Below are 18378 nucleotides of genomic sequence, written 5' to 3'. Positions count from 1 at the left end.
TCTGGGGGTGGGCCACCTGTGGCCCAGGACCAGGGGGTGAGATGAAGTCAAGACAGACACAAGGAGCCAAGACAGCAGAGTCCGTGTTTCTGTGTTTCAGAGGGCCGCGGGGGCCGCGGGGAGGGTGGGCAGCTTCATGTTGTGCCATAGGAAGTCCAGGAAGGTGGCTGCCTGCAGCGTCCGGCTGAGCCGCTGGAAGTGCCGCTCTGGGGGAGGATCGCAGGCTGTCAGGGGTGGCCGAGTGTGGCAGACGGCCCTGCCTGCCCCCCGGCCGGCCCACTCACCGGTGTAGGGCAGCAGGCCCTCCAGCGAGGCCCGTACACCATCGTAGGCCAGCAGCTCGTCCGGGGCCTCATGCCGCAGCAGCACGCCCAGCACTGCCTGGGCCTCGTGGCAGTGCCGCGAGTTGGTGTTCCACGTGACGCAGAAGCGCAGCAAGGCCTCTGTGGACAACGGGCACAGTCACACCTGCCCCCATTCCCCCAGCCTCACGAGGCCCCATCTGGCGCCCCTGCCCGCCCCAGACCTTTCTGGTCACGCCGCAGTTGGAGCACCGTGGTCTCTAGCTTCTCGCAGGACTCGGGGTCCCTTCGGATGGCTGCGGGGGGAGGGGAGGTTGAGCCCTAGGAAAGGGGCAGCACAGACCCCAAGAGACCCCCCCACCCTGTGCAGCCCGAGGCAGCACCGACCCTGGATGACGGTCAGCACGGTGTGGGGCCGGTCCAGGGAGATGGCCAGGCCCAGCGCCCGCAGGTAGCGCTTCTCGTGGAGCAGGTTGTCGAGCTCTTGCTGCCTGGAGGGCAAGGAGGGGACAGGGCACAGGGCCCCTGGGGGACCTGGCCAGACCTGACCCCCGCCGGGGGCAAGCAGGGTGGCTGCTCCAGAGAGGAGGGACCAGCGTGCTGAGTCCAAGCTGGGGGTGGGGAGACCCTACTTACTTGACCACCTGCTCTTCTCTCTTGGCCTGCTCCTCGGCCTGCTCTGCCTCGGTCACATCCTAGGGTCAGACCGGGGTCACACTGGGCTCAGACTGGCCCCCACACTGCCCTGCCCACTGCGATGCCCTCCCTGGCCCACACACCTTCCAGAGGACGACGCGGGAGTCACTGGCACCGGTGAGGGCGCGGTCATCCAGTCGGCTGCAGTGCAGCCCCCAGACCTTGTCCTCATGAGCATCCAGCGTCCGCACGCACTCGTTGTTCTTAATGGTCCAGAGCTTCAAGAGCCCGTCAGAGCCGCTGGGGTGGGGGCAGGAAGGGGTTCAGCCTGGGCCCACCCAGCACACCCCGGCCCTGCCCACCCCCCACTCACCTGGACAGCAGCTGCGTGCCGCGGCTTACGAAGGCCACCTTCAGCACAGAAGCGTCGTGCCCCTCGAAAGTCTGTGGGCGGGGTGGAGGGCGGGGTGAGGCAGGGGGTGGGGGGACGGGTCTGGGGTGGAGGGGGTGCCAGGCCTGGGCCAGGGGCGGCTCACCTTGAGGCAGCTGAAGTCCTGCAGGGCCCAGAGCTTGATGGTGCCGTCGGCCGAGGCTGTGGCCAGCACCTGGTCCATGGGCGAGAACTGGACGCACCAGAGGCCGCGCCGGTGGCCCGAGAAGGTGCCCAGCAACTGGCACTGTGGCAGGGCCCAGAGTTTGGCCGTGCGGTCCTGTGAGCCCGTAGCCAGCAGCTTATCGTTGGGGGCGACAGCCACACTGTTGATGTCCTGGTGGCGAGAGCAGGCAGCCGCTCAGACCCCTGTCCTGGTGAGGGCCTGGCCACAACCCCACCCGGGGGCTGCGTGCGTCACCTTGTTGTGGCAGCGCTGTGTGGCCTGGGCCTGCAGGAGGACCGAGCCACCCTCGGGGCCTGTGCCCTTGGACAGCAGGGCTTCAGGGAGGGGCCAGAGCTTCACAGTGCAGTCCTGGCTGCCCGTCACCAGGAACGTCTCCTTCAGCCTGCAGCCGGATTTAGGGGAGGGGAGACACCTGCTCAGCCCTGCCAGCAGAGCCCCATGGCTCAGGCCTGCCAGACCTCACGCCAGAACGGGAAGCCTGCCCCACGACTGGAACTGCTACGTGGCTCCCACCCTGGCACCCCTGGTGACTCAGTCCAACAGTGGGACCCCTCCCCTGGGCATCGCTCAGTGTCCTTTTACACACCAACCTCAAGGCTCCTTCTAAGGAACCGCAGCCCCTTGGGGTGCCCTGCCCCAGCCTCTGTTCCACACCCCTGGGCTGGAGACTCAGAGAGCAAGGCGAGAGCCGCCTCTGCCTCTGCGACACCCCTGGCCCTGACCGCTACCTGGAGCAGCAGATAGTGCCCACGCTGTGTGTGTGCCCAGAGCCCTGAGCCACACAAGCCACCTCGCCAGCCTTGTTCATCCTCCAGACGCGGATGCTCTGATCCTGGGGATGCGAATGGTGAGGGGGGTGCTGGGCAGGGCTTCCCCACCAGTCCCTGCCCCCCAGCTTCTGTGGTGTCTCACCTTGGCACAGCTAGCAAAGAGCCGCCCCTTCCGGAACACATCTAGGGCCAGGACAATGTCTGGAAGAAAATGGAGTGGCCGTGGCTAGAGGTCAGCTGAAGCCGGGCCGGGCACTCCATCCAAGTAAGGGCCTAGGGCCTGGTTCGTGCCCTCACCTGTGTGGCCGTGGAGAATCTGGCAGGCTGAGGTCTGTAGATCAAACACCTTCAGGCAGGGGCTGTTAGAGGCCACGACAACGTGGGAGTCTTCGGGCCCAAGGAACCGGACATCCAGCACCTCCTCGCTGTACCCGGCGAACTGTGGGGCAGGAGGGACATGTGGCGGGCTGGGTGAGTGGTGGCGGGGGAGGGGGCGGGGGTTTGGCGCTGGGGCCAGGGCCTAGCAGGGACAGCGCCCGCGCACCTGTTTCTGCAGCCGCAGGGAGCGAGCATCGTAGAGCAGAAGGTTGTGGTCCGCAGTGACGCTGAGGAGCAGGCTGGCGGCGCGGGCCAGGGCGCAGTGGGTCAGCTCTCGCCCCGGGCCCGGCAGCCGCTGCTGTGCGTGGACACACCGCCCAGAGGCAGCCTCCCACACGCGCAGCGCACCTGTGCAGGGACAAGGCCGCTGGGACATAGGGTCCACGGGCCCCCGCCCCCTCCTGCCCGTGCCCGGCCCACACACCTTGGTCGCCGGCCGTCAGGAAGTGCAGGCCCGTGGACTTCACACCCAGCTCCGGTGCCGGCTCCTCCGGGAGCAGCACCGCGGCCTCCACGCTCTGAGGACAAGCGGGTCAGGGGTGGAGCCCCCAGCCCCATCGCCCCTCCCCTCCCACCGCCCTCACTGGCCCTGGCGCCCCCACCTCAAACACTGGCACGGTCCTTGTGGCCTGGAGGCTCCGCAGATCCCAGACGACGCAGATCTTGTCCCGGCCCGAGCTGGGGGGGACACCCGCCTCAGTGCCCGGGCTGTGGCTATGGCCCTCCCTTCCCTGCCAAGGCCGGGGCTCTGGGCTCTGACCTGAGCATGGTGTGGCCGTCGGCGCTGAAGGTCAGAGATGTGATGGCACTGTAGTGGGCAGTCAGCACGGCCAGGCATGACCGCTCCTGCAGCGACCACACGCGGACGCTGGTGTCTGTGGCCGAGGAGAAGAGCAGCAGGCGAGTAGGGTCCGGGTGGAAGGCCACCAGGCTGCGGGCAGGCGGGGCGGGGCTGTGAGCTGCACTGCCCTGGCTGTGACGCCGCCCACCCCCGCCCCCCACCGCGCCGACTCACTGCACTACGCCCGGTGAGCCCCGAAAGTGGTGTGTCCCATAGGACTGCACGACGTCCCAGACGCGCACGGCCCCGTCACAGCCGCCTGTGGGGGTGGACCTGAGGTGGGGGCGCTGTGGGCCCAAAGATCCCCACCTGGCTCGCCACCCCCAACCCAGCCAGGGTCCTACCTGTGGCTAGCAGTGTGGAGGTGGGGTCGAAGGCCATGGTGGCCACAGGGGCTGTGTGTATCGCCTTCCACAGGCGGGTGACGCTGCCCTCCCGCCAGGCCCACTGAGCCAGCAGCAGGGCCCGGCTGGCTGTCACCAGCACCTAGGGGAGGACGCAGTTCAGCTGGGGCACGGCTGTGCGTGCCATCCTCACCCACTCAGTCTGGGTGGGAGGTACCGGAGTCCACCTTCTGTCCTGATCCCACATACCTTGTCATCGGGGCTCAGGTCAAAGGCAGTGATATCCTCCTGGTCCTCCTAGGGGTGAGAGTGGGTGTGCAGGGCACCATGAGAACAGGCTGCCATCCACACCGGCCCCTCGCCCCGATCCTCCCTGCCCTCACCTGCTCCAGGCTCCGCAGCACGGCCCCTGAGGCCACGTCAAAGATGTTGACTCTGGTGCCACAGACACAGAAGAGGTGCTGTCCAGTCTGGTCCAGCTGGGGACAAAGGAGTCTCAGCCAAGGGAACACCCTGCAGCCCCAGGCTGCCGCATCACCCCGCTGACCCCCCACCCCACTCTGGGGCAAGTACCTGCACCTTCCCGCCCTTGTAGAAAGGCTCGATTTTGCGCTCGACAGCATAGCTGGAGGGAAGACAGGGCGAGAGAGTGAACCATCACCCCGTGGTCCCCGGTGCCTAGCCCTGTGCTAGGTGCTCTCCCGGAGGTCAACCCAATAGGGCCCTGCCCTTGAGGAACTTCTGGGAGGGCTGGGATTCTGGTGTGAGTGTGTGTGCACACGCACACGTGGTGGGGTGATGAGCTCGTCTGTTCCCTCTTTACCCCTCTCAACCATATTGGGAGGTGGGCGTTAGTACCTCCTTGTTACAGAAGATTTGGGACCCTGAGCGGGTCAGTGATCCACACGGGCCCAGGGAAGCAAAGGCAGTCCAAATCTTCCCAGAGACTCCTGGGTGCCTAGCAAGCCAGGCCTTGGACGCCCTCTGCTGGCCATGGGAGGCCAGGCCTGGGTACCAGTCCAGAGCAACATCCTCTTCAACATCCTTATCCTTGAAGTCCAACACCAGCCTGCCCCTCCCCAACCCCAGTCTGCCCCTCCCCAACCCCAGTTCCTTCCTCCACCCCACTCTCCAGGCAGATTATCCTCACCCCTCCCTCTCGGCTACTTCCTTGCTTGTCCAGGCCACGGCACTCTCCTCTCTGGGGAGCTGCTACAGCCTCTTCACCACTCTCTCAAAGCTTGCTCCCAGAGAGGCATTTTAGAACACAACTTGTTTGTGTTGTCCCCTGCCTTGGAACCCTCTCCTCTCCTTACATGTTCCCAAAAACCTGCCATGAGGGGTCTCTGCTGATCCTTTGTGTTCACACAGGCTGTTCCCTATTCCCAGCCTGGCCCTCTCTGAATTTCCAAGGTGCCTGGCTAACTCCACTAAAGGAAGCCTGACAGCCAAGAGGAAGCTGGAGGCCCCCTGAGCCTGCTCGACCACCCAACAGAGGCAGTCTTGGCATCAGGGCTTCCCCTTGTTAGTGCTTGTCACACCCACTGATGGGAATGATCTGCTTGATAGGTTTACCCCATTAGACTCTGCTCCTACGCCTTAGACTGAGTCTGTCTGGACCCGGGAATGAGCACTTAGATATTCAACATAAATTTGGGGATTGCATAAGCCCGGGATTCAGGGACTCCTGGCCACGGAGGTCTAGCTCATCTCCTGACCTCTCTTCCCAGTCCTTGGAGAAGAGAGACAGCGTGTGAAAGCTCCCCAGGACGCCTGGCCCAAAGGTGACTCTTCTGCCATCGTCTGGGCGGTGGGGACTCCCACCGTCCAAGACCAGCCTCGACTCTTCCTCTCGCTTTGGGATCTCTTGTCCCCGCCCCCGACCGACCTGCTTCAACTTTAGGTCGAGGAAGCTAGCTGCACCCGGCTGGGCTCCAGGGCCTGCCCTCCGAAAGCTGAGCGCTGTCAGTGCCTGCGCTGCCACCTGATGCCGCAGCCGCGACGCCGCCGTCCGCCTGTTAGGGCCCAGCCCTGTTGGTACCTCATCCCTCCCCAAACCGATGCGTGTGGGACCCACGCCGGCGCCTTCGCTACTCCGACCGCGAACCCGGCTCCCTCCCTCGGCGGCGCGCCCAGCCCCAGCGGCGGATTCGCCCCCAGCCCCAGCGCCCCAGCTTACTTGGACTTGAAGCGGCCCACTCCGGCCGCCGCCTCAGCCATGTCGCCGGTGCCACCGCGTGAGGGAGACCCGGGAGCCATTCCGCACCTTGGGCTCGCAGAGATGGCGTCACCGCCCACTGCTACTGTGACGTCATCGGCCCCGCGACATCGGCGACATCTTTGCTGCAGGCAGAGGCGCGGCGTCAGGAAGCGGAAGTTGGCAGAGGCGTTTCCGGCCTGGAGGGTGGGGCGTGGAGAAACGTGGGAGCGGCTGGGGCCGGAGGCGTAAACTGGCAGGGTGCTGGAGTCACCAGCCGCCTGTCTTTTAAATGGAAATTTGAAAAGGTTTTCGTAGGAGCTAGTTATTGAAGTAATCCCAAGACTCCTGCCCCCTTGGCATTCTGGGGTTTGGGTTAAGCGCGGTGGGTTAGCAGAGCCCTGAACCGGGCTCCGCCTTAACGTATGGTATGAGAAATACCGCAGGTACACTACTTCAGTTTAGTCGCTCTGTCGTGTCCGACTCTGCGACCCCATGGACAGCTTCCCTATCACCAACTCCCGGAGTTTGCTCAGACTCATGTGCATCGAGTCGGTGATGCCATCCAACCATCTCATCCTCTGTCGTCCCCTTCTCCTCCTGGTAGTAAATCGGGCGATTTCGAAGCCGCTCGAATATTGATTGAGCACGTTCTCTGTTCTAGGCACTTAGGAGACACCAGAGAAGATACCGTGCTAGTGAGGAGAAGGCTCCGGGCCCTTGTTAAGTGGTTAGTGACCTGGAAAGAATGTAGCAGGGTGAGGATGGAGTGGAGTGCAGGGGGCGCAGCTTTAAACCGGGCGATGAAGGAGGCTTCCTTGTAAAGGTGAACCGCGAGCAAAGCCCGAGGTTGGTGAAGCAGGGAGCCCTCTGATTATCTGGGGGTACAGTGCTTCAGACTGAGGAACAGGCAGTGCAGAAGCCTGGCATTTAGAAACAGAAGCCGGTGTGGCTGCAGGGAGTGAGTAGGAAGGAGAATATAGGGAAGAAACAAGATAAGGAGGGATCCTCGGGAATCACTGTGAGCAGTTGACTTGTACTTTGACTTCAGGGGTTTGAGCTGTTTGTGCTACTGGCTGCGAAGCCAGGAAACAGATTGGAAGAAGCTAACTGGGAAGGAGGACTGGGAAAGGATGGTCAGGGAAAACCTCTGCAGAAGAGACAATCGAGTGAGAAAATATCAGGTAGAGAGCCGAGGGGAAAAGTCAGTGTGAGGAACTGGTGGGAAAGAACTTGGAGAGGTCCATGGGAAAAGCTAAGGTGCCTATTTCCCCTGCTGCTGCTGCTGCTGCTGCTGCTGCTGCTGCTGCTGCTGCTGCTGCTGCTAAGTCGCTTCAGTCGTGTCTGACTCTGTGTGACCCCACAGATGGCAGCCCACCAGGCTCCCCCATCCCTGGGATTCTCCAGGCAAGAACACTGGAGTGGGTTGCCATTTCCTTCTCCAATGCATGAAAGTGAAAAGTGAAAGGGAAGTCGCTCAGTCGTGTCCGACTTCATGACCCCATGGACTGCAGCCTACCATTCATGGGATTTTCCAGGCAAGAGTACTGGAGTGGGTTGCCATTGCCTTCTCCGTATTTCCCCTGAGAGAAGTAGTTCCTGGAGGAGGCGAGGTGAGGTCAGCAAGCACAGCGGTAGTGAGGCGGCCAGGCCTGGGCTCTGCGTTTATTTACCGTCTATTTACAAGGTAGCTTGGCCCTGGGGCCCCCACACCTCAACCCCAATGCTGCCTTCTGGGATGGCCTCAGCCTCTTGCGGGGCACCCATAAGCAGGGGGTCATCTTCCTCCAGGAAGTCCGCCAGCTGCCGGCGGATGATGCCGGTGGTCCGGTGCATTTTGCGCATGTGCCGCAGCAGGCAGAGCACCAAGGTCCGGCTGCGCCGCTGGCGCTGGCACCAGGCCTCTCGCAGCTCCCGGTAGCAGTTGTGGTTTGCCCGCTCGGCTGGGCCCAGGGTGGCCCCGCAGCCCAGGGAGCAGCGATGAGGGGCACCGTGCTGGCAGTTCTGCCTGTGCTCGGCCAGGGCCCCACGAGGCACCCGCGACATGCAGCCTTCATTGGGGCAGTCCGTCAGCTCGAAGGGGCATGAGTCCTGGTGTCCCTTGCGGTGGGCTAGGGGGCACGTCACCTGGCAGCCAGCCTCGGCGTTCCTGCACTGGGGGTGGAGGAGAGCATCGTGTGAGCCAAACCAGGTCGGGGACAGCGCCAGCCACCCCCAAGAATCCCCCATCCATGAGGTTTCACTGACCAGGAAACACTGAACTGGCAGCCGCCCAAGCTCTTAGGCTACCAATAATGTGGTGGAGAGAGGGAAACTGTAGCAAATGCTTGAAGGTAGGAAAAGTCTAGATCTCAGAGGAGTGGGGACAGGCGGTTTAGAGAACAGGGAGTTACATCGTTGGCTTGGTCTAGTGGGTTGTATGTACGCCAGGCTTTTTTTCTTCTTTTTTTCTTGGAATTGAACCCAGGATATAGCAGTGAGTGATCACACCATCGTGGTTATCTGAGTCATGAAGATCTCTTTTGTATAGTTTTTTTGTATTCTTGCCACCTCTTCTTAATATCTGCTGCTTCTGTTAGGTCCATACCATTTCTGTCCTTTATTGAGCCCATCTTTGCATGAAATGTTCCCTTGGTATCTCTAATTTTCTTCAAGAGATCGCTAGTCTTTCCCATTCTATTGTTTTCCTCTATTTCTTTGCCTTGATCACTGAAGAAGGCTTTCTTATCTCTCCTTGCTATTCTTTGGAACTCTGCATACAAATGTGTATATCTTTCCTTTTCTCCTTTGCCTTTAGCTTCTTTTCTTTTCTCAGCTATTTGTAAGATAGCCAGGATGGTGTGATCACTCCCCTAGAGCCAGACATCCTGGAATGCAAAGTCAAGTGGGGCCTTAGGAAGCATCACTGTGAACAAAGCTAGTGGAGGTGATGGAATTCCAGTTGAGGTATTTCAAATCCTAAAAGATGATGCTGTTGAAGTGCTGCACTCAATATGTCAGCAAATTTGGAAAACTCAGCAGTGGCCACAGGACCAGAAAAGGTCAGTTTTCATTCCAATCTCAAAGAAAGGCAATGCCAAAGAATGCTCAAACTACCGCACAATTGCACTCATCTCACACGCTAGTAAAGTAATGCTCAAAATTCTGAAAGCCAGGCTTTAACAGTACATGAACTGTGAACCTCCAGATGTTCAAGCTGGATTTAGAAAAGGAAGAGGAACCAGAGATCAAATTGCCAACATCCATTGGATCATCGAAAAAGCAAGAGTTCCAGAAAAACATCTGCTTTATTGACTATGCCAAAGCCTTTGACTGTGTGGATCACAACAAACTGTGGAAAATTCTTCAAGAGATGGGAATACCAGACCACCTGACCTGCCTCCTGAGAAATCTGTATGCACATCAAGAAGCAACAGTTAGAACTGGACATGAAACAACAGACTTTTCCAAATTGGGAAAGGAGTGCATCAAGGCTGTATATTGTCACCCTGCTTACTTAACTGCTATGCAGAGTGTATCATGCAAAATGCCAGGCTGGATGAAGCACAAGCTGGAATCAAGATTGTCAGGAGAAATATCAGTAACCTCAGATATGCAGATGACAGCACCCTTATGGGAGAAAGTGAAGAGCCTCTTATTGAAAGTGAAACAATAGAGTGAAAAAATTGGCTTAAAACTCAACATTCAGAAAACTAAGATGATGGCATTCAGTCCCATCACTTCATGGCAAATAGACGGGGAAACAATGGAAACAGTGAGAGCCTTTATTTTCTTGAGCTCCAAAATCACTGCAGATGGTGACTGCAGCCATGAAATTAAAAGACGCTTGCTTCTTGGAAGAAAAGCTATGACCAACCTAGACAGCATATTAAAAAGCAGAGACATTACTTTGCCAGCAAAGGTCCATCTAGTCAATGCTATGGTTTTTCCAATAGTCATGTGTGGATGTGAGAGTTGGACTATAAATAAAGCTGACTGCCAAAGAATTGATGCTTTTGAGCTATGCTGTTGGAGAAGACTCTTGAGAGCCCCTTGGACTGCAAGGAGATCCAGTCAATCATAAAGGAAATCAGTCCTGAATATTCATTGGCAGGACTGATGCTGAAGTTGAAACTCCAATACTTTGGCCACCTGATGCAAAGAACTGGCTCGTGAAAAGACCCTGAAGCTGGGAAAGACTGAAGGTGGGAGAAGGGGACAACAGAGGATGAGATGGTTGGATAGCGTCACGGACTTAATGGACATGAGTTTGAGTAAACTCCGGGAGTTGGTGATGGACAGGGAGGCCTGGTGTGCTACAGTCCATGGGGTCACAGGGTTGGACATGACTGAGTGACTGAACTGAACTGATGGCAGTGAAAGTGCCAAATCCTAACCACTAGACCAAAAAGGCACTCCCCAGCCAAGGTTGTTTGTTTGTTTTTGTAATCTCAATTTCTCTATCTATAAAACTATGAAGCTGGAGAGCAATGGCACCACAGCAGGCTCTCCATCCTTTATAATCCCCATTTTACAGCTGGGGCTCTTGGAGCCCAGAAAAGTTAGGTAACTTGCCCCAGACCACACATCAAGTATGTTGTAGAGAAGTGACTCACATTCAGCCAGTTTTGATAACCCTAAGAGGAGCAGTGTATTGGTGGAATAGAAACCCTCAGTTCTGAGAATGGGGTTCTTTTCAACCCCTCTGCTGGCTTTGCCCCAACCCATGCACAGGGAAGGAGGGTAGGGTGATGGGAGGGGGTGTTCTGAATTACCCTGACTTCCAAGCGGCCAATGATCTTCTGGAGTTTATTCACATGGACCATCTTTCTCTGTCTCACCTCTTTCCTGCAGCATGGACAGGTCTTTTGTCTAGGAGACATGAGTGGGGGTGATGATTGGTCGTGGAGGTGGCAGCAACATGCCTCCCCTGGCGGCCCTTCCTTCTCTATAGCTGGAAGAGGCATAAGAGGGCTTTATAGGGAGCACTCAGCTCTGAGGCCGGGGTGCAGATTCCATAGGGCCCCAGCTCCTATATTAGCGTCCCAGGAGATTTGGCAGCTGAACCTAATGGCCACCATGACCCAGTTCTTGGCTGACCTTCCTCTCTTCCTAGGAATGGCCCCGCAGCCCTGCCCTTGCCCCCGAGCCTCTTGGGTGCCCAGTAGCACCTGGCTAGCCACCGGAGGATGCATTTCTTGCAGAAGATGTGGCTGCACGGCAACCTCACCGGCCTCTTGAAAACTCCATGGCAGACAGAACACAGCAAGTTGCAATCGGGAGGGCTGGTGAAGAAGTTGAGATCATACCCGCCACTCTGCAAAGGCCAGGCCTACATCAGGGCCTGGCTGGGACCAGGATCTGACTCCCCACTCCACATGCCCAGAAAGGGACTCCAGGAAGCTTTGGGTGGGAGGTGGGCCACATAAGAACCCCAAGTGGAGGGTTGGGTCAGCACCCAGTGTGAGGGGGCCCAAGATCCCCCACTTCTACCAGACCCAGCTGTAGAAGCTGGCCATGGCCCTTGAGTTAGACCTAGGCCAGAGGTCTCTGGAAGGTCTCCTTGTCCCATTTTGGGCCCTGTACCCCGTTGTGCAGATCATCTCAGTGAGGAGTGGGGTCCAGCCTGAGCAAGTCTCTGAAATTAGGCACAAATCTAAGAGCTCACCATGATCTGTGTCTGGACGGCAGCTCCACTGAAGCCAGGGCTCAGGAGTCACCATTTCATAGCAGGAGCAGGCCTGACATCACAGGAGCATTGTCTAGCTCGGGCCAATCACAGCCCTGGCCCCAGGGTACCTACCACCTGGCTCTGCTCCCACCTTAAGAGCCTCAGGGGTAGGGCAGCTCATAGCCAGGACAGGTCTCTGGAACCCCTGACTTCAGGGTGGCTGACAGTTGACCTTCAAACAGCACTAAGGCTGGAACCAAGCTTCCAGGGGATACTTCCTCACAGCTGAGGCGCAGGGTTTGTTTCTCCTTCGTGTTGCCGCCCTGGTGGCAGGTCCCCAAGAGTTCCGGGAGCTTTAGACACTGACCCATCACCAGGCCTCTTGGGATCAGATCCACAGTTATTTCTAGGGTGCAGACTAGGGATGAGGACCTGATTTCTGTGGTACCAAAGCAGCGGCCTAGGATGTGGAGAGCCTCCCAGAGCCTGTTCTGACCACCTGGGTATGCCTATGAGGAAAGGCATGGATGGGTAAACCAATTCCAACTTGGGAAACTACCATATTCTCATATAGGAGGCACAGAAGAGAACTGGTTTCCATGCCACTGGGTGTTTGCCCAGGCTTAAATCGCTGTCGTGTCCAACTCTTTGAGACCCCATCGACTGTAGCCCGCCAGGCTCCCCTGTCCATGGGATTCTCCAGTCAAGAATACTTGAGTGGGTAGACATTTCCTTCTCCAGGGGATCCTCCTGACTCAGGGATCAAAGCCGGGTCTCCTGCACTGCAGGTGGGTTCTTTACCATCTGAGCCATGAAGCAAGGCAGAGTGTAGAGGTCATCAAATCCTAGAAAATTTTGGAGGGTAGGACCTTAGGACCTGCCAACCTTCAAGACCGGTTTCTGTCCCTGTGTGGCATTCAAAGAGCCGAGATGGCTGGAAGAGAGGTGTCTCACAAAGTTATCTCCACTGCACACCTCGGGCCGAGCAGCCACAGATGCGATTTGCAGTCTGATAACGGGGGGACCAAGAACACACACACACACATACACACACACACGGATGAATTAAATCAACAGCTTTATTGAAAGATGAAAGGAAAGCCCCCCTACCCGCCCCCCGACGGTCTTGGCGGCGTTGGCCTCAGGTTCTGAGCATCCAGCTGTCCTGCGGGTAGAAGACGAGGTTAGATACCAGAATCCGAAACACGCGAGAGGCCGCAACCGAGCCCGGAGGGGCGGCGCGTGTCGGGGCCTGGGTTTCACATCCCCACATGGAGAAGCGGGCAGTGAGCTAAGGCCTCCGGTGGCTCTGGGCGCCGAATCTCACCTGCGGCCGTGGTCAAAGCCGAAGGTGATTTTCAACCAACGCCGATCTCCCAAACCGCCCGCCCCAACACCTTCGCGAACAGCAGGAAGCCAGCGGAACCACGCTAACAAACCTACCTGCAGACGGAAAAGAAAAAGTGGCGCCGCCGCGAGCCCTTATATGGGTCGCGCAAGTTCCGGGGCCGCAGACACGCATGTGCACACAGAGCTCGGTGGAGGCGGGGCCCCACGCAGCCAATCACAGGCTCTTATATACTCTTGGCGCAGCGCCATTGGGGCGGGGCAACTGAGATCTCGCGACCCTTGGCGCCTTATAAAGACACCTTCGCGCGCCGTCTCTCTCTTCTTCTTCGTGAAAACACGTGAGTGGTTTTGTGCGTGGCTGTCGCAGATGGGCCTGGGCCGCCATCGGACGGGGCCCGGGATGCTGCCCCCGCGCTCCGTTGTGGAGCCTGGCCTGGGCTCCCGAGGCGGCTGTACATACCAGGACTGCGCTCACCGACTGGTTCTTGTTTCTTTTTTTAGCAAATGGCGGATGACGCCGGTGCTGCGGGAGGGCCCGGAGGCCCCGGGGGCCCCGGAATGGGAGGCCGCGGTGGCTTCCGCGGAGGCTTCGGTAGTGGCGTCCGGGGACGGGGTCGCGGCCGGGGTCGCGGCCGGGGCAGAGGCCGCGGAGCTCGCGGAGGCAAGGCCGAGGACAAGGAGGTAGGTCTGAGCTGCGCGCGTGCGGCGGGCCCTTAGGCAGCGCCGGGGAGGAGGCCCTGGTCACCTGCGCTTTTTTCTCTCGTAGTGGCTCCCCGTTACCAAGCTGGGCCGCCTGGTCAAGGACATGAAGATCAAGTCTCTGGAGGAGATCTACCTTTTCTCTCTGCCCATCAAGGTAAACATGGGTCCTCACCTTGGATGGGGCCGTGGCCTGCAGTCGAGGGGGATCTCTTGTTGGCCAAACGTTTAGAGGTTCTAGACTTCACTTTCCCTGGTGGCCCAGACGGTAAAGAAAATATCTTGAGTACAGGAGACCCGGGTTTGATCCCTTTGTTGGGAAGATCCCCTGGAGAAGGAAATGGCTACTCATTTCTTGGAAAACTCCATGAGCAGGGGAGCCTGGCGGTCTCCAGTCCATGAGGTCCTAAAAACTCCAACACAAGCAACTAACACTTAGAACTTCCCTTCAGGTGTTCTTTTTTTTTTTTTTTTTGTAATGAGTTTATTTGTTGCAGGAGTCTGAGATTATTGACTTTTTCCTGGGAGCATCCCTCAAGGATGAGGTTTTGAAGATTATGCCTGTGCAAAAGCAGACCCGTGCTGGCCAGCGGACCAGGTTCAAGGTATCCCAATCATCATACCTTCCTGGGCAGTTTCTGTCAAGGGTCTTGGTGAGACTCTCTCAGCTCTGCATGGTTGCACTTGTTGTCACACGTGTGACTTTCGTAAAGGGGAGAGAGAGGAAGGATCTCCTCGGGATCTCAGATTGGCCTCCTGGTGGCCAGTCTTGCCTTGAGGGGCGCAACAGACCCTGTGTGGTGGGTGGTTAGTGATGCTGTGGCAGCCCCTGGCCCCCCACCCATGTCAGTCTTTCTGCAGGCGTTTGTTGCTATTGGGGATTACAATGGACATGTCGGTCTGGGGGTCAAGTGCTCCAAGGAAGTAGCCACTGCCATCCGTGGGGCCATCATTCTGGCCAAGCTGTCCATCGTCCCCGTGCGAAGAGGCTACTGGGGGAACAAGATCGGCAAGCCCCACACGGTTCCTTGCAAGGTAGGCTGGATGCTCATGCACAGTAGGGCTTGCGGTGGTGTAGGCTCCTGCCTGTCTTGTCCCCTGACGTCTCTACCCCTCCCCAGGTGACTGGCCGCTGCGGCTCTGTGCTGGTGCGCCTCATCCCTGCCCCCAGAGGCACCGGCATCGTCTCCGCCCCTGTGCCCAAGAAGCTGCTGATGATGGCCGGCATCGACGACTGCTACACTTCTGCCAGGGGCTGCACCGCCACCCTGGGCAACTTCGGTAGGTGGCCTGCAAGCCAACTCCAGCTTCTCTCAGCTCCGCTTAACCATATTCTGTATGTGGTTGGCGTATTTTGGAGAGAGAGAGAAAGGCCCTCCTAATGCACGACAGACTGGCCCACAGTGGCCTGTTTGTTCCTAGGAGTGCAACAGTCTCTATCTCCATCTGGGGGTTCATCTCGAGTGAATTCAACCTTCTCCGGTTTTCCCTTTTTCAGCCAAGGCCACTTTTGATGCCATTTCCAAGACCTACAGTTACCTCACCCCTGACCTCTGGAAAGAGACGGTGTTCACCAAGTCTCCATATCAGGTACCGCCCGCCCCTACCCTGTTGAAGAGCAGAGGAGTACTCTTGTCTAGCTGCACAACTAAAAGTGTCTTGTTTTCCTAGGAATTCACTGACCATCTTGTGAAGACCCACACCAGAGTCTCCGTACAGAGGACGCAGGCCCCAGCTGTAGCCACCACATAATTTTATAAAGGGAATAAAAAAGTGAATGAAACCAGTTTATAGTTGCGTCTTGCCAAATTTTTTTGGTTGTACTATGTGGCTTGTGGGATCCTTCCCAACCAGGGCTTGAACCCAAGCCTACTGCAGTGAAAGCCACTGGACTTATGCTCAGTGGTGGCTGAATTTGGATGGGAAGTAGGACCAGTGAGATGAAAAGTGTGTCTGGGAGCTGAAGGTAACAGCATAGGCACAGGCTCTATTACTCTTTATTTTAGCAACAGTGACAGACAAAGGTGACACAGCTCCCTCAGGCAGCAGCAGCCTCTTTGGCGGCTTTTCTCTCTGCCAGCATCCTCTGCTTCTGCTTTGCCAGGCACTTCCTGGCAGAATAATGGGCTCCCAAGTCGTGGTCTGGGAAAGAGATAGGGAGGGGAGTCATGGGTCACTCCTGTCATGAGGGGAACTTGCCTTCTCTCTGTGCAGGGAGGCAGGTCACTGAGCCGACAAGACAGGTAGGGTGACTCTTAAACCCTCCAGAGACTGGCCTAATTAGTAAAGCGTTTAGCACAGCCAATGTGGAGACTGGAAGTAGGGTTGGGAAGGCAGGCAGGTGGGAGAGGCAGGCCGGCCTGGGGGCCGCTGAGGGGAGGGCTCACTCACAGCGGTCCTGGTAGGCCTTGGCCACCTGGGTGAACTGCTGCAGCTCCTTGGCACAGTTCTGCCTGTGGCTCTCACCTTCCCTCTGCTGACAGGCCTTCAGCCTTTCCTGGATAATGTTGACGATTTCTTGATCAACTTTGCTGAAAGGAAAACAAGGAAGATGGTCTAGAAGGACTCCTTTCCCTGTACGGAAAGTAAAATGAAAGCAGGGCTTGGGAGCCCTGTGGTCTGGCCTCTCCACCCATAGCTTCCCAAGGGCATGGTGGCCCCCCGCAGGGTACATTCATTGTGCAGGGCTCTGACTAGACAAGCCCAAGGGGGGAGACTTACTAATCTCTTTTCCACTGCATTTCTGCTTCAAACATGCACAAGACGTCCTTCTCCTGGCACTCGGTGATGTCTGGCACGCGGCGGAACTCACGGTGGTAGTAGTAGTATTTGTTCTTGGCATGCTGCCGCTCAATAAACTCTGCAAAGAGAAAAGCCCAGACCCAAAAAGGTTACTGGTTTGGACAGGTCACAGTCTGAAGGGGCTCTTAGCTTTGTATTCTCGTAAGCCGTGGAAGTGGCAGGTTTCCCAAATGTTCCCAGTTTTACAAAGACTGGCAACTGGACTCCCAAAGAGGTGTGGGAGGGCTGGCAGCCAGTCCTGGAAAGGACTGGGCTACAAGTGGACGTCTGCAGTTTATGGAGAGGTCTATAAGGCAGGCAACATCCTTATCTCACCCTGTCCCCACAACAACCCTGTATACGGCAGGGTCTTTTCATTTTCAGAGAAGACATCCAGGCTCTGAGATGGCAGGATTCAGAGCCCAGCATTCAGAGTCTGTGCTCTGTAAGCTCCCACCTGCTAGTCCCTCCTGCTGGCCCACCTCCCCAGAGCACGGGGACTCCACTGTGGAGGCAAAGAGGCCCCGACAGGGAGCCATCAGCAGGACTCTAGTCCCAGTTCTGCCACCACTGACCTTCGGTCTCAACTTCCCCATGCGTAAATGAACAAGCTGGACCTAGTGAGAGAGATCTCACCTATCTAGACAGAGAAAACACTTCCTGAAAAACTGCTACTCCTGTTTATTCCAAACCTTGGCGGGGGCAGGCATCTAGTTCCTCCACCAAAAAGGAGCCACCAGAGCATGCTATGCACCCCAAATGTTTCGCTGTTGAAGGAACGGATTAATTGCACGGACGCATCGCCTGGCGCCAGTGATTAAGGGCACAGTGCTCTGGGTGCTGCACCCCACGGAGCTGGGTGACCAAACAATGCCTTTAAAAAACATTCACCTGGTTTGGACCAGAGATGGCGGCATTTGGGTAGCTCACGGAAGGCAAGTTACAGTACACCTCGGTGGGAGGGCCATTTTGTAGGCCTGCGAAGGGGCACCAGAACACCTCTGCACCTCAACAGCCCTCCGGGACCGCCTGCAAAATGCGGTGCATTTTGCGGGATGTGCAAAATGTGCAAAATGCGGGACGCCCGGCGCGTGGGGTCTAACAAGCCTCTCGGAACGCAGATGACTTCGGTCCGCAAACAGCCCCTAATATGTGAGAAGCCTGAGCCCAGGGGTGCGCGGACCGCTCCCCAGGGGGCAGGGGCCGTACGGGGCGGGGGTAGACGCGGGGCGTCCTGGGAGGCGAGGAGGCCTGGGGTGCGGCGGGGTCCACGCTGAGTGACCGGGGCGGGGGCGGGGGGCCCGGCGGGGCTAGTACCTCTCACGAGGGTCACCGGCCGGTCCACGAGGAGGTCAAAGGCTTTCGTAAGGTAGGTGATAGGGTTGGGCAGCGAGGTCTGAGGCGAGGGCGCCGGCGTGCGGCGCGGGGGCTCCGGGTACACGTCCTTGTCCCAGCTGTCCGGCATGGCTGCGGCGCGCGGTGGGCTCAGCCCTCAGACGCGCTGCCCGGCCTCCACCCAGGTCCTGCGGCCTAGCTCGCCCGCACAGAGGACACCCGAGCGCGGTCGCGCTTGCGCAGGACGCCGGCGCCCGCGGGGCACCATGGGACTTGTAGTTTGTCCGGACTGCCCAAGTGGGGCCTCGGGACGATTACGGGTTCTCCGGAGACGCTTCGCGGCCGGCGCGAGCGCCCCCGCGTGGGATCGCAGCGCTATCGCATACGCGAGGAGTGCCTGCTGTGCGCTGGGCGTTGCTATCAGCGGTGAAGGAAACAGAGGATCCCTAGTTTAATTCTGGGAGCAGAGAGACACTTT

General features: G+C 58.2%; 4 protein-coding genes and 1 long non-coding RNA gene across 5 annotated transcripts; 1 reads left to right on the top strand and 4 right to left on the bottom strand.

Moving 5' to 3' along the window:
* TBL3 (transducin beta like 3) lies at positions 66-6216 on the bottom strand. Its single transcript, XM_018040804.1, has 22 exons — positions 6068-6216; positions 4462-4513; positions 4272-4367; positions 4138-4185; positions 3889-4030; positions 3719-3803; positions 3464-3634; positions 3306-3381; positions 3128-3221; positions 2870-3051; positions 2623-2764; positions 2468-2526; positions 2284-2387; positions 1790-1937; positions 1475-1705; positions 1312-1382; positions 1082-1238; positions 939-997; positions 690-793; positions 527-598; positions 285-443; positions 66-206 (listed from the first exon to the last, which is right to left on the bottom strand). The coding sequence occupies exons 1-22, from the start codon at positions 6145-6147 to the stop codon at positions 97-99; spliced, it is 2442 nt and encodes an 813-aa protein (XP_017896293.1). The 5' UTR covers positions 6148-6216; the 3' UTR covers positions 66-96.
* On the bottom strand, positions 7737-11756 carry RNF151 (ring finger protein 151). Its single transcript, XM_005697400.2, has 4 exons — positions 11733-11756; positions 11236-11381; positions 10840-10936; positions 7737-8239 (listed from the first exon to the last, which is right to left on the bottom strand). The coding sequence occupies exons 1-4, from the start codon at positions 11733-11735 to the stop codon at positions 7766-7768; spliced, it is 720 nt and encodes a 239-aa protein (XP_005697457.2). The 5' UTR covers positions 11736-11756; the 3' UTR covers positions 7737-7765.
* On the bottom strand, positions 12797-13277 carry LOC106503566. The gene is made up of 2 exons (XR_001297262.2): positions 13063-13277; positions 12797-12900 (listed from the first exon to the last, which is right to left on the bottom strand). It is a non-coding gene; the product is annotated as an uncharacterized LOC106503566 (long non-coding RNA).
* On the top strand, positions 13341-15573 carry RPS2 (ribosomal protein S2). Its single transcript, XM_018040703.1, has 8 exons — positions 13341-13423; positions 13587-13766; positions 13852-13941; positions 14282-14389; positions 14646-14819; positions 14906-15065; positions 15283-15374; positions 15456-15573. Exons 2-8 carry the CDS (start codon positions 13590-13592, stop codon positions 15534-15536), a joined length of 882 nt encoding a protein of 293 aa, XP_017896192.1. The 5' UTR covers positions 13341-13423; positions 13587-13589; the 3' UTR covers positions 15537-15573.
* On the bottom strand, positions 15764-18169 carry NDUFB10 (NADH:ubiquinone oxidoreductase subunit B10). The gene is made up of 4 exons (XM_018040705.1): positions 17883-18169; positions 16506-16644; positions 16176-16315; positions 15764-15926 (listed from the first exon to the last, which is right to left on the bottom strand). The coding sequence occupies exons 1-4, from the start codon at positions 18028-18030 to the stop codon at positions 15823-15825; spliced, it is 531 nt and encodes a 176-aa protein (XP_017896194.1). The 5' UTR covers positions 18031-18169; the 3' UTR covers positions 15764-15822.

This window comes from Capra hircus, chromosome 25, assembly GCF_001704415.2.
Source record: "Capra hircus breed San Clemente chromosome 25, ASM170441v1, whole genome shotgun sequence".
NCBI lineage: Eukaryota > Metazoa > Chordata > Mammalia > Artiodactyla > Bovidae > Capra > Capra hircus.
This window is presented reverse-complemented; position numbering and strand designations above follow the sequence as displayed.